Source organism: Megascapheus bottae, chromosome 26 (assembly GCF_031878675.1).
Source record: "Megascapheus bottae isolate mThoBot1 chromosome 26, mThoBot2.hap1, whole genome shotgun sequence".
Lineage (NCBI taxonomy): Eukaryota > Metazoa > Chordata > Mammalia > Rodentia > Geomyidae > Megascapheus > Megascapheus bottae.
Window position 1 is genome coordinate 14,648,853 of NC_143534.1, and position 14,479 is coordinate 14,663,331.

Genomic DNA, 14,479 nt, shown 5'->3' on the forward strand with positions numbered 1-14,479 from the left:
TTCCAGTCTTTCTAAGTAAAATAAGGGTCTACAACAACTTATTCCTAGCACTATTGTCATTGCTTATAAGTTGTTTATAGCTGATAAAAATTTTCTTCCACATGATTTAACTTTATCCCTACCACAATCTTATAGAACAGACAGCACTAATGAGTTATCAGTAACAATTCTGTCTGTGCTAGACAAAACACTAATATATCTGTTTTTAACACTGAACTCTCAAGCACTATTATTGTAAGGCATATAAGGAAATCACACAGCCATAATTGCTTTTGTGGTATCAATTTACTTATTTATCTTTAAGCCTTTTCACTTTCTGATGGGTCAGAAATTTGTCTTCTGCTAAGCTATTAATTTTAAGACAGTACATATATCATTCTTGTAAAGAACATTAAGTCTCTTAGTTCCCATGCTGAATATTGCTTTTTTATACACATGGAATTGACTGCCAATGTGGAGTTTTGGAAAAGTTTAGCCATTCTGATTTGTATGGACCACACTACTTATAAAACTTAAGATGGTAGTTTGAGTTGCTTCAGAACTATGGGGCTTCATGTCTCTAATAATATTGATAAGAACTAATGAGATGTTTCCATTACCATTCCATCCTTAGGGGCAAAGCCACAGGAGAAAACACTCCAATGTCTCTAATTACAGTAGAAAAGAATTGGCAGGGAAATATCTCTTACAATTCAATCTTTTTATTTTATGATGATAGAATTAAAAAGGTCCAGGAACCTTTTCAGTACATATGCCTTTCTGAACTACACACATCTGAACACTAATTTCATACTGACTGGGCTCTTTTTGTAATTGTTTCAAACTATGATATCACCTTATACTTGCAAATCAGCCCTTGAAAAACTGGAGAAGGACCAAATATGACTGATATTTCATAGAATGACTATTTTGTAACATTTACATATATTACTTAATTTACTAATTGAGGGATCCCTTAGAAAGCTAGGGAGAAAGGAACAAATATAACTCAAAAAACTAAGATTTAGAGATATTAAGTAACTTGTCCAAAGTTGTCCACACAATATATATGGCAATCCAAGCAATTTAGTCTCCATCTGACTCCAAATTCTTTTTCCAACCTGAGCTATAGTGGATAATGCATCATCCCTGCATTTCCTGAGTAATATACAGGTCTACTAGCTTTGGAGTATTCTATCATTCACAGGTGAGGACTTAGCTGGGCTGACTCCTCTCTTCTTATTCTCATCACTGAAAACAGAAGAGAGAGAAAGATGAAAATGAAAACTTCCTCCCTTTGGCACACTGACAGCTATTCTAATAAAAAGGTATGACCAGATAAGAAGCAGAAGTTACTTGGTTCTTATTAAGAAAGTTTCAACCTGTGCCAAGGAGGCCTAGTGTGTCTCCTCATAAGAACCAAGAAACACAACAAATGAGAGAAAGGCTGGATAAGTGGGACTGCATTAATCTGCAGAGCTTTGTATGGCAAAGGACATAGCTAGTAAATTAGGAGAAGATCTTCACTAACCATACAATGGACAATGGCCTCATATCTAAAATATATCAACAGCTCAAAAAATTGAATCACTCCAAAACTAATCTCCAAAGAAACAACCATCCCATTAAAAGATGGGCCAAAGACTTAAAGAGAGTCTTCTCTGAAGAAGAAACAAAAATGGCCTATAGACACATGGAGAAATGCTCAACATCTCTGGTCATAAAAGAAATGCAAATCAAAACAACTCTAAGATTCCACCTCACTCCACTTAGAATGGCCAGGATCAAGAAAACTAATAACAACAGTTGCTGGAGGGGATGTGGCCAGGAGGGATTACTACCACACTGCTGGTGGGAGTGCAAACTCATTCAACCACTATGGAAGGCAGTATGGCAGTTCCTCAAAAGACTAAACATAGAGCTCCCCTATGACCCAGCAATTACACTACTTGGCATTTACCCAATTGTCCAGAAACAAGGTCAGACTAAATCCACTAGCACAACGATGTTCATTGCAGCACTATTTACCATAGCAAAGATATGGAACCAACCCAGTCCCTCAGTTGATGAGTGGATCAACAAGATGTGGTATTTATACATAATGGAATTCTATGCTGCTGTCAGAAAGAACGACATCTCCCATTTGTAAGGAAATGGAAAGACTTAGAAAAGATCATATTAAGTGAAATAAGCCAGACTCAAAGGAACATAGGCTCAATGATTTCCCTCATTTTCCATAATCAGTAGAAACCTTGGACTCTTCTAGCAGAGATTTGCAATAGAGCAAAACCTAGATACATAAGGCCATACAGTATGACGCTAAATGAAAGGACCTCTAGGATATAGAAACAAAAGCCATATAATGAGTGATTGTTGTCCTTAATGTACTATGTTATCTTTCATCTCTTTTGCTGTCCCTTGGTTATCTCATATTGTTACAGTATTTCACTTTGTTATCTGATATATTGGATATATTTGTATTTGGTTATTTGAAATTGGATAGGAAAGGAGGGAAAACAAGATGAGAGTGGGGGGGGGAGGGAAATGGGGACCAAGACATGAGAAAGGGTATCAATGTATGTGAAGTAATGCACCTTCCATCTGGCGAATGTAATGTAACCCTTCTATTAGTTACAATAAAAAATATATGGAAAAAGAAAAGAAAAAAAAGAAGCAGAAGTTAAAAAGCCTAAATTGTCCATCCAGTTGTGGGCTCTTTAAAAGGGCCTACAAAGCTGACATGATTTTGGTAGGAAGAAAGAAAGAAAGAAAGAAAGAAAGAAAGAAAGAAAGAAAGAAAGAAAGAAAGAAAGAAAGAAAGAAAGAAAGAAAGAAAGAGAGAAAGAAAGAGAGAGAGAAAGAGAGAGACACAGAGAGAGACAGAGAGACAGAGAGAGAGACAGAGAGAGAGACAGAGACAGAGAAGAAAAGCTTTGGATTTTGACTGCTTAGAGGTCAATTGGACTCACACAAGAGGGCATGATTTTATTGTAAATTAGGTCATTTGTAGCCAGAGCTCTAGGTGACATTGAACATTAAAAAAAGGATAATTCTAGTAGTAAATTTTCTGCCACAAATTTCTTCAAGCTGAAGTTTTCTGAGAGATAGGATTTTATCTTTTATAGAGTCTGTATAGCTCCACTCATTAAACCAAAAAATAAAAAATACAAAAGTATGTTCTTTCTTTCTTGGTGGTTTTCCAAACCTAGTATTGAAATTTCATACTGTAGAGACAACAAATATATTATTCTGACTGACTTGACTCTGGAGGAATACTAACTACTTCACTGGTAAGAATACAAATATCATTCTCACTTTAAATCTGAGCAAATAGTCTTAAACACTTTCTAAATCCTATTATAGGTACAAACTTTGCATGTAAAAGGTTGAGCAGAGCTAGCAGAAGAATATAAGTAAACACATCTTTCTCCCATAAGTACATAGCATTGAATGGAGGAGAAAGGGGCTTTGTACACAATTCCCTCAATCCCTCAATCAAAGACCTTTTAAAAGAAAGGCAGAGTTAAAATAATAAGCCAGTTCTATGATAAGGAACTTCTGTATTTGAATTTCATTGACTGATAGTGTCAGAAAGTGTCTCTCTGGACTCTGTAACACCAGCCCTCTTCCCAGCCACCAGTCCACCCCCACCCTCTAAACCTCTGCCTTTTATATGAATTCAAAGTCTCTTCAGCATGGAAATCATGGGAGCTCAGGGTGTCTCAGTTATTTTCCCCCCTGCAGGGCATCTGAATCCTGGTGATAACTTAGTTGCTCTTCATTTTTTTTAATATTTCATTTCAAATCTTGACTCATTTCCTGTGACCTTTAAGAGAGAGGCAGCTGGATCTGACAGAAAGAACAAACTCAGGAGCTTGATTCCTTAGTCTTATTTTCTTCATCTACAAAATGGAACACAGCACAGGGTTTTGGTTTTTTTGGTTTTTTTTTTTTTTTTTTTTTGGTTTATTTTGTTGTTGTTGTTGTTGTTGGTGGTGGTGGTGGTGGTGTGTGTGTGTGTGTGTGTGTGTGTGTGAAATTGGCAAAGAGCAAACAGTTCTTTTTTTTTTGCCAATCCTGGGCTTTGAACTCAGGGCCTGGGCACTGTCCTTGGGCTTTCTCAAGGCTACAGCTGTACCACTTGAGCCACAGCACCATTTCTGGTTTTTTTCTATGTATGTGGTACAGAGGAATTGAACCAGGGTCTTTGTGCATGCTAGGCAAGCACTCTACCACTAGGCTAAATTCCTGGCCCGCAAACAGTTCTTATTACAAAGCCTCACCTTAAAAATCACGGCCCTGCTCATAATTTCAGACATGTAGCTTCTTAAGTTCCCAAGAGACTTATCCTATCTTTTGGTGTTCACAGGTACCAGATATCTGGATTGGAATGTTAAAGTCACTCCAGTTTTTACTAACATGGTGATTTAGTCCAGTTTGCTATCAAATAAGTGTATCCATGCTCTCTGCACATCTGTGCCCCACAAACCTGAAGCACTTTCAGAAAAAAAGGCTAACTGGTGGGATAGATCCTGTGTGAGATGACAAAAAGGTGCCAGCAAATAATGAGAACTTGGTTACAAGTGTGAACTACTATATCTGAGTGTTCATATCTGATATCATTTCATATCTGATCAGGTTCTTGGAGGGTTAAAATCAATTTAGAGAAACTTCTTGTCTTAGCCAGAAACAAAGAGATAGAGAGAGAAAAGGAAGAAAGGAGGGAGGGAGGGAAGGAAGAAGGCAGGGAGGAAAGGAAAGGAAAAGGAACAGAGAAAGAAGGGAGCGGAAGAAAAAGAAATAGAGGAAAAGGAAGAAAAAAGAAAAGAAAGAAGGGGCAAAAGGGGAGGAAGGAAAGGAAAGAAGGAGCAGGCAGCAGGTGCAACCTAGCTGGTGTTTTTGAGTGATTCTGGGGTCACTGATCGTGGATGCTTTTTCCCAGGGCTTCTGCTATTCTATATTGGAAGCCATGCGCTACTGCATCAAGTGAGATACAAATGAAAGACATTTGACAGAGCTTTAAAATACTCATCAGAATAATTTCATGCATCTCTAACTGATTTTTTTTAAGTTAGCTCGTTCTTGAGTAGACTTATGCTTCAATTTCAACCAAACAGTCCCCAGACCCAGTGAGAATTAACTGGCGATTTCTAGAAACACATTGGAAGAAGCTTGCTTACATTACTCTGGTGTTTGCCGACCTCCAGGGCGTGCTTGACCTCAGGGATCTCCTTCATGTGGGTATAATCTGAGAGTCCTTTCGCAGCATCATGTTTCTGCTTGTAGGCAACCTTAAAGCACATAAATAATTATTCCTTCCATTTAGAGGGATAGGAAATTTCCACATGTTAAATTTTTTTTTCTGCTTGGATTCTATAGATTTAACTACCACAGCTGACAGTTCACTTTGCCTGATCTTCTGTAGCAAAATAATATACATAAGGTTCTTGCTCCAAAAAAGCTTAGGGAAAGTGCCCAGGCCTTGAGTTCAAGCCCTTCAATCAGTACCAAAAAAAGTAGATGTAACTGAACTCATAAAAGTTTGTACTTAAAGATTCACAAAATGGTTACCAAGTTATCCCTGAGTTCTCAGTTTACATCATTATCTTACTCAAGTCCTTCACAACCCTTAATTATTCTGTTTAATTCTTGCAGAATATCATAGTTTGTCTTCTAGTAAACCCTCAGAGCCCAGAATAGTTTCTGGGAAAAAGATAAGCATCAATAAAAATCCACTCAGTGAGGTAATCAGCAATTGAATAAATAATTGAGTGAATGAGAATAAAACAATAATAAATGAAGGAAAGAAAGGCAAAATCAATTATAAGATAGATTAAGAAACTCCTCTGGTACAGTACTTAAAGATAATAACTTTAAATGCCCCAAAATGAGTTTAATAATGAAAACATTTTAAGTGATGTTAGAATTATTTGGCACAAGATAATAAATGGAACTTGAAAAAGGAACTCTGGAAGAATCTTTGCCAAGACCAAAACAGGTCTAGTTTTCAATTAAAAGTATATAGTTAAACTGAAGAACTATTCACCAATATATATCTTACACCTCCTTTAATATCCAGTGCCCATCACAGTGAATTATAGAGTAGGAATTTAATCAAAGATTAGTGAGTGGGTGAAGAACTGAGTTCATTCAACATTTTCATACATTGCCATCCCTCACAGGTTTTATAAACAAAATTAACCATCCACTTATCTTAGATAATATAACAATTTAACAGATTGAGGAAATAATTATAAACCAATTTCTACAAATAAAGCCATTGAATCTTCCTGTCCTGAAAACCCACCTAGTACAACTATGAATCCCTAAATCCCCTGTCTTGCTTCTCTATTCAGTATTTTTCTAAAAATTTTTCAACATCGAACATTACTGTCTCTAAGTATGGAGATCTCTGGTGGAAAAGTTCTCCCTTTAATCAAACCCCAACCTGTCTTTGCAGAGCTGAGTTTATCTGGCCATACAGAAAGAACCTAACTCCTAGCATAGAACTTCGGATGTGGGAAAACAGCCACCAATGATTCATGATTCCTGCACCTCCAGGCATCTGAATGGATTCAGAGGCTTAACTCTTGAATGTCTGTGAAGCACCCTTTAATCCAAATCCCAGTTCTTCCTTAAAGTTCTTATAATGGTCTAACCTAATCCTGTTAGAATTGTACTCAATTTATTCCAAGTTATCATCTTCCACCCGCTAAATGCTATGGACACATCCACATGTCGTGACATTTTCCTCTTTATGCCTGTGTTGAGATTTCTAACCATTAATATACTCCTTTACTTCTGCCCAGCCCCATCACTTCTGTATCTTTGGTTGGTGACCAGGACACAAAAGTATCCCTGCTCATAGCTCATCATGTGACAGTACAAGTACATCAGTGTTCTCCATTGAGATATCTAATGCTGATGCTATATCTTCACATTTTCAATAATGACATATTTAAACAGGGAAATTTCAAAGGGCCTACAGACAGCTGACAAAGGCAATTATTTCAGTTTCATTACATTTCATATTATAACTCTGAGGGACAGAGGGAGAAGTTCAAAGGATGGCCAAGTCTATAAGGCCAAAAAAAAAAAAATACCAACCCCAACTTCCACGTTATTTTTCTTCTTAAATAAAAAGAGCTAGCACATGCCTACCTTCCTTTTAATGGATGCCTGGTGTATTTTGTAATTTAGACTGAATATCAGACTTCAATTTTATAAACAGAACCGAGGCAGAGAGAGGATCATTTTGTGAGTTATCACAGAAATGGTGACTCATCAAGTACAATTTTAAAAAAGCACTCTTTCTTAAAAAGGCTACATAATTTTCTACTTGCAGCTTTAAAATAGTCTTTTCATTTATAGCTGCTGTTACTAAAGGACTACTTTAGAACGGAGATGGCATCAATGAGGAGGTAGCTGAATTTTCATTTATTGCATTAATTTTCTTCCTGAAAATAGCTAATGAAAAAAATGATAGGCAAGGTATACATTTTCTGATAAATTTTGTATCTTGAGGTTTGTCCTTATTATATAGCATTTCTGTAAGATAAACTTGCTTTCTTCACACTTTGAGAGCTCAGGTTGCTATGGTACTAGATAGCCTAAGAGTACAGTTTGCAAAAGTTCTATCTACTTTACATACATACTGTATGTTAATAATTAATATATATTTATATATTTATTTATATATTTCATTTCCAGAGTTTTATGCCTAACCTATACACACATGTATGTAGGATGTTTGTTATAACATGCTTAATAAGCACCATTAGGTAAGTGTGCTTGTAGTCCCACAGCACAGACACTTGTGAACTCCTGAAACAGAACCTGTAGCCGATATCAATTAAAACGTAGATGCATAAAGCTGGATACTGATGCTAAGTATCCTATAACACTTCTATGAGGAAGAGTACTTACACCTAGCCTAAAATAGTTCTGCTGAGAAAGACCTCACCAGCACCTCCAGGCAGAGTGAAACCGATCCCATTTTCAAGTTCATTTGAGATCTTTATAAATAGTAAATAGGCAACACCAAACAATATGACTTTCTTACCAGTCTAAATTAAATTACACTAATACAACATAATACTATTTAGACACAGTGAAAGGTTATTTAATTATTACAGGATCTTGAAAATAGCTCTTCTACTTCTATACTTCTTGTTGTCAAATACTCTGAGAAACGCAAATGTTTTAAAAATAATAAAACTGATGCACACAAACCTAAATAAACACAGTTGGGATTATACAAGTCTTTAAAATAGGCACCTACTTCAAAAACTGGGTTTTTCTTACTTCATACTAATGGCCAATTACTTCCTATTAACTTACTAATAACTATTTACTAACATTTAAATACAGACTACTGATAATTGCGAGTATACGTGGTGCTTATTCTCTTATAGATGTCATTTGTTAGCAATACAAGTGATAAACTGTTCTGACAAATATTAAAATGACAACTGTAATCTCAAGTACTCAGAAGACAGAGATTGGAAAGACTAGGATTCAAGGGGGTTCCTGGCAAAAAGTTAGAAAAACTCATTTTAACTAACAAGCTGTGGTAAGAATTAGCAAGAATCTGTAATTCTACCTACATGGGAAGAAATAGTAGTTTTGAAGCACAATTCAAAACTGACCTGGACCAAAAACTGAGACTATCTCAGAAATAACCAAAGCAGAGAGGGCTAGAGGCAAGGCACAAGATGTAGACTCAAGTATGAAACTATCTGATATGAATTATTTTTCACATTAACTTCTATACTACAAGTATTTATATACGATACATCTATCAAGAAAGTAGGAAAATTGTAAATGAGATGAAAATATTTGAAACTGTTACTTTCCTGATTAAGTAGAAGAATAAGCGCAGTTGGACGCAAGTGGCTCACACCTGTAATCCTAGCTACTCAGGAGGCTGAGATCTGAGGATCAGCATTCAAAGCCAGCATGGGCAGGAAAGTCTTCGAGACTCTTATCTCCAATTAACCACAGAAAACTGGAATTGGAGCTGTGGCTCAAAGTAGTAAGTGCTAGTCTTGAGCAACAATAGTTCAAGGTTAGCACCCAGGCGCTGAGTTCAAGCCTTAGAACTGAGCAAGAGAGAGAGAGAGAGAGAGAGAGAGAGAGAGAGAGAGAGAGAGAGAGAGAGAGAGAGGGAGGGAGGGAGGGAGGGAGGGAGGGAGGGAGGGAGGGAGGGAGGGAGGGAGGGAGGAAGGAAGGAGAGAAGGAAGGAAGGAAGGAAGGAAGGAAGGAAGGAAGGAAGGAAGGAAGGACAAGCATACATTCTTTTTCTTCTGTTCTATATTTCATAATTACTGTTTCTCTCACATCAAGGATGTTGTGCTTTAGAAAGGAGTCTGGATGCCGGCAGGAAAAAGACAGGGCAAGTAGCCACGTTTATTCATGCAAGATTTTTGACACCATGTATTTTTAGTCTGCTGGAGCATGATTGAGATTAGCCAGCTGTCAACATGGATACTATGTAGAGGCTTAAATTTACAATAATAAATAGCTGGAAGATGTTCTTTGAGGCACAACAGAAAGCTCCGAACTTTTTCCGAGTCATCAATTATTGGGTTGTTTTTATAATTATTGAGACATCTTCTACTTAAAAGTAAAGAGGTTCTAGAGAAAACAGCAAATTGTCTTAATAAGGAAAAGAGGGCTAAAAAATATGGCAGGAAAATGTGGTACTATTTGTGGTTAGCTCCAGCTCTGAAGCCAGACTACCTAGAGCAAGTACTGCCTCTCCTGTACACTTGCAGTGTGACTGTGGGCACATCATTTAAATTTGCCACTCCTCTGTTTCCACATCTCATGAGGGTATTGTGAGAATTAACTGATATAAATGCATGTCAAATGTACAGAACAGCATCTGACACATAGCTACCATTTCTGAATGCTTTTTGGGAATACTAACCTACAATGGGGTAGAAAGCAGATCAATGGATTAAGTAAAACCAACAAATTCAACAACAACAAAAACCATTTCACAAGTATTTACTAGAGAATCCCTATGAGCCTGGGACTGTTCTGACCACAGGTAGAGAACAGAGAAAATTCCAACTCTTGTATCGCTTACAGAGCTGAGTAATACATTAATAAAGTAACAACAAGAAAGGTTGGATTTTACTGGAAAGAAAACAAAATGATGAGTCAGTAAGAAGGACCCTATTCTTTGAAATAATGTTCCCAGAAATGCAGGATGTTGTGAGTATTAAGAATTACTCAGCTGGGCCGGGTGTGGTGGCTCACACCTGTAATCCTAGCTGCTCAGGATGCTGAGATCTGAGGATCAAGGTTCGAAGGCAGCCCGGGCACAAAAAGAACTGAGACTCTAATCTCCAATTAACCTCTAGAAAACGGGAAGTGGGGCTTGGCTCAGGGGTAGGGTGGTAGTCTTGAGTTGAAGAGGTCAGGGACAGTACCCAGGCCAAGTTCAAGCCCCATGGCCCACAAAAAATAATAAACAAATATTTAGCTGGTGGCTCCCTCCTTTAATCCTAGCTACTCAGGAGGATGAGATTGGAGGATTGCAGTTTGGAGTCAACTGGAGCAGGAAAGTCTATGAGACTCTTACCCCTAATAAACTGCTCAGAAAACCAGAAGGGGCACTGAGGCTCAAGTGGTAAAGCCTTGAGCACAAAAAGCCTCAGGGACAATGACCAGGCCCTGAGATCAAGCCCCAAGACAGGCAGGGAAAAAAAAATGACTTAAGCACTAATGAACTCTTTGGAGAAAATGTACCCCTATATTCCTTGAGGGTCAAAATTAGTTTACATGATGATACTTCTTTGTGTGCAGCTGAAAAATCACCAAAACAGCCACTTGCACCTGAAAGATGTAGCTCTTACAGATAGCTCGAGCCATCCTGAATGAAGGGCACCGCCACCGAAAAGGAAACTCGGGAGCCTCTTGGACCTGTGGCCACACATTAACCATCTGCGTATACGTGACTTTTAGAAAACTATTGAAATGTTCTCTGCATGGGGATCATATGTTCAATCAAAGGATCATTTAATAGTTGCTACAAGAATGTTATCTATCTAAACTGCCAAAATGAGATTAAAACATGCTCTTGGGAAAATAGCCTTCTGTGACTGACATGGACTTTCAGGTCCTTTACGTTTTCTGCTGTTTCCTCACATTTGCCAAAATGCTAAGGAACTTGTATGAGGGACTAGGCCTGAGCCACGTCGAGATCTAACCATGCGTGGGAAAACTCACCTCGCTCTGAAGCTGTGAAACTTCTCTTGCAAACACACTGTCAATGGTGGCTGGCATCTGCTTATACAGAGAGTTGGAAAGCTCAGCCTTAATGTTGCCTTTGTATTTTGTCTAAAGGAATGGGGGTGGGAGGAGAAGAAAAGAAATTCACATTATTTTGTTTTAATTCTGAACAAAAAACAGGAGATAGAAATCTACAGGCCAGACTGCGCTGTGAATGGTGGGTCATGCATGTAATCATATCCACTCTACGGGTATACACAGAAGGATGGAGGTCCAGACCAGCACTCCAAAAACAGCATGAGACCCTATCTAAAAATATAACTGAAATGTCTAGCGGCACGACTCAAGTGGTGAAGGGCCTACCTAACAAGTGCCAGGTCTCTTCTCACTCTCAAGCAATCTGTAGGCCATTTTAATTTTAAACACTATATTCGGAAGACACGGAAATAAATCCTATCTATCAAAGATAAGGCTTAAATGATACACACCAGAATATAACAATTTTTTCTATTTAAACTTATGTACATTTCTAAACAAATAAATCCTTTGGTGTGTGTTCAGTTTTGTATGTAAGATCAGTGAGCAATCAGAATAATGAGACAATTGAGTTGTTTCAGAAAATCAGAACTTACTGTATAGTCCTAAAGGCAAAGAAACAGATAACTAGAGCCTGGGAAGAGGACTGGGACAGGATAATATTAGGAAACTGGTTAACAGGAACCAAAACACAATTAGATACAAGTAGTATGTCTTTGTCTTTTACAATACCATAGGTGACACAGTTCACAGCAACCAATTACATATTTTACCATTAATTAGAAGAGAGGAGCTCAAAGACTCCAAACACAAAGTAACGATAAAGAAATGGAAACATTAATTTCCCCAATTTATCACATACATGTATATCATATACATGTATTGAAATATTATACCATACCCCATAAGTAGGTATAAATTATGATGTGCTAATCAATACTTCTTTTAATTTTTAAGAAGAAGGAAATGTTAGCTGCCCATTTTCGTGTCTGGAAGTACTGGATGAAATTCCGTCCATTTGCACATTCAAGTAATAATTTTTAAAGGAATGTCCTTTATTCGAATGCTCTCAACCTCCTATAGCCACAGAGGAAGAGGTGCTTGCTTGTTCTGAGTTTGTTTTGAGATCAGCCTGTGCTGGATCTGGGTAAACCCAGTCATTATTTGAAAAGGCAAACAATCATTCACCCTATCCTCCTGGGAAAATTAGATCCAAGGAAACACAATGGATCATCCACTTGCAATTTTTTTTTCTCAGCAATTAACTCCATCAGGAAAATTAATCAATCATGAGTTCCAAAACACCAAAAATTTCTTTGTGGAAGGGGAAATAATCTAGCTAATCCACCCTTCTTTCATATTCTGTGGATGAGGCTTGTGTCCCTCCCCACTCACAGCTTGACGTGGATGGTGAACTTTGACCATTTATCCCATGTAAGCCTTGGTCCCCACAACTCTAGATGCTGACAAGAATAAAAGAAAATGGACTGATTTTCTCAGAATTGTTTCACGTTCACAGATAATCTTATGAAGATGACAAGTTCATCTTTTGCCAATGTGTAAAACACTAGAGATCAAGTCATCTACAGTACTATTTTATCCATCCTTTTTTCATGTTTATTCACAACTAGAGTATTGAATGCTTCAACACAGAAATATTGTCAACATCATGTTTTACAGTGCAACATAAACTGCAGGTCCCAGTACTCTCAGAAACAGACTACATGCTTCTTTTCCAGCTAATAAATGAAGGTAGTGTATTTTACTTTCCTCTCTGGGGCTTCATAATAGATATCTCTGTAGAACTGAATTTCAGCCCACTCAAAATAATCTAATTTAAAATTATTATCAACAATCACATTTTGTAGAGTCTACTGCTAAAATTCACTGATTTCCAAAATAAAGCTCAATTGTTTATTTCTAATGACTCTTGGGAAATGAGTGATTTAGAACTTCTGAAATTAACTACTTTTTCAGAACTTACTACTTATTGAATAAAAGCATCCTTCATTGAAGAATAATTCTATATAATTAAGAAAGGTATGGAGTCAAACCCCACATATAATATGACAATCAAGTATAAAAACCAATAATGGAAGCTGGGCTCGGTGGCTCATGCCTATTATCCTAGCTACTCAGGAGGCTGAGATCTGAGGATCCAGGTTCAAAGCCAGCCCAGGCACAAAAGTACCTGAGACTCGTATCTCCAATTAACCTCCAGAAAGCGGGAAGTGGGGCTTTGCTCAAGGGGTAGGTTGGTAGCCTTGAGCTGAGGGACAGCACCCAGGCCAAGTTCAAGCCCCATGACCCACCAAAAAAAAAAAAAGAAAGAAAGAAAGAAAAAGAAATCAATAATAGATAATGATTTATATATGACCAATATGCACTGGTACCTTAAAAACTACTCTAAATTTAATGCACAGACTTTTATGTAAACAAACACTAAAAGGAGAAAACAGTCTCATTTCGTGCGTTTATTGAAATCTTACCTCAGAAATAAAAGCACCAATATTTTTTACATGATTTAGCATGGGAGTATCAGTCACAGACGTACATTTGTCTTTCGACTTTTGATACTCTTCTTTATAATGGATCTGAAAAAGAAAATAATTAGCATAAGGGGAGCTGCAAGAAAAGCTGTTGCAATGGTCCATCTGAACAGAGATTTAAGCCAACCCATTAAGTCAGTGTATGGGCTAATCTCAAAAACAGCAAGTGGACACCCAGAAACCCAGCACAGAATTGCAGAGGTGAGGCGCAGGAGGGAGGAGGACTGTCCTTGGCACCATGGGAGAGCCACCCCGGGGCAGTCAGGCTGAGACTGTGGGTCCTGCCTGCCCAGCCTGACCACTCAATGTGCTCTTATCTCCTCACAGGTACCCTTCTTCTAAGCCCCTGACCTTCACAGTTGAGTCTACAATGAGAAGAGAACCAGAGCTGCCCACCTCAAGGCAGAAAACCAATCATTTATCAGAACACATGTTCTGCATTCAGTAATTCAGGCAGAAATGAAACAAATGGAGACTACTAATTAGCATTGGTACCACTCCGTGGAGAGAGAAAGCTAAACTGGAATGAAGATGGCACTTTGAGTTACTAATTAATTCCCCCCAAGTAAAGCATGTTCGATTTATGTACACTCTTTGCCTCCCTATCTTCCTTTCCTCCCCAAATCTGCCCAAGAAACTTGCAAAATCATATAAATCATTCTAGAATGTTCCTT

General features: G+C 37.8%; 1 protein-coding gene across 2 annotated transcripts in view; it reads right to left on the minus strand.

Moving 5' to 3' along the window:
- The window catches only part of Nebl (nebulette), a 289,620-nt gene that overhangs the window by 68,614 nt on the left and 206,527 nt on the right, over positions 1 to 14,479 (minus strand). The window contains exons 3-5 of one of the 2 annotated variants that reach the window (XM_090318999.1): positions 13,746 to 13,850; positions 11,218 to 11,328; positions 5,160 to 5,270 (exon numbers count right to left, since the gene is read on the minus strand). The exons of the other annotated variant lie outside the window; for it this stretch is intronic. Of the exons in view, the coding sequence (XP_090175125.1) occupies positions 5,160 to 5,270; positions 11,218 to 11,328; positions 13,746 to 13,850 (327 nt within the window). The remainder of the gene's footprint in view (positions 1 to 5,159; positions 5,271 to 11,217; positions 11,329 to 13,745; positions 13,851 to 14,479) is intronic. 2 annotated transcript variants of the gene reach the window in all.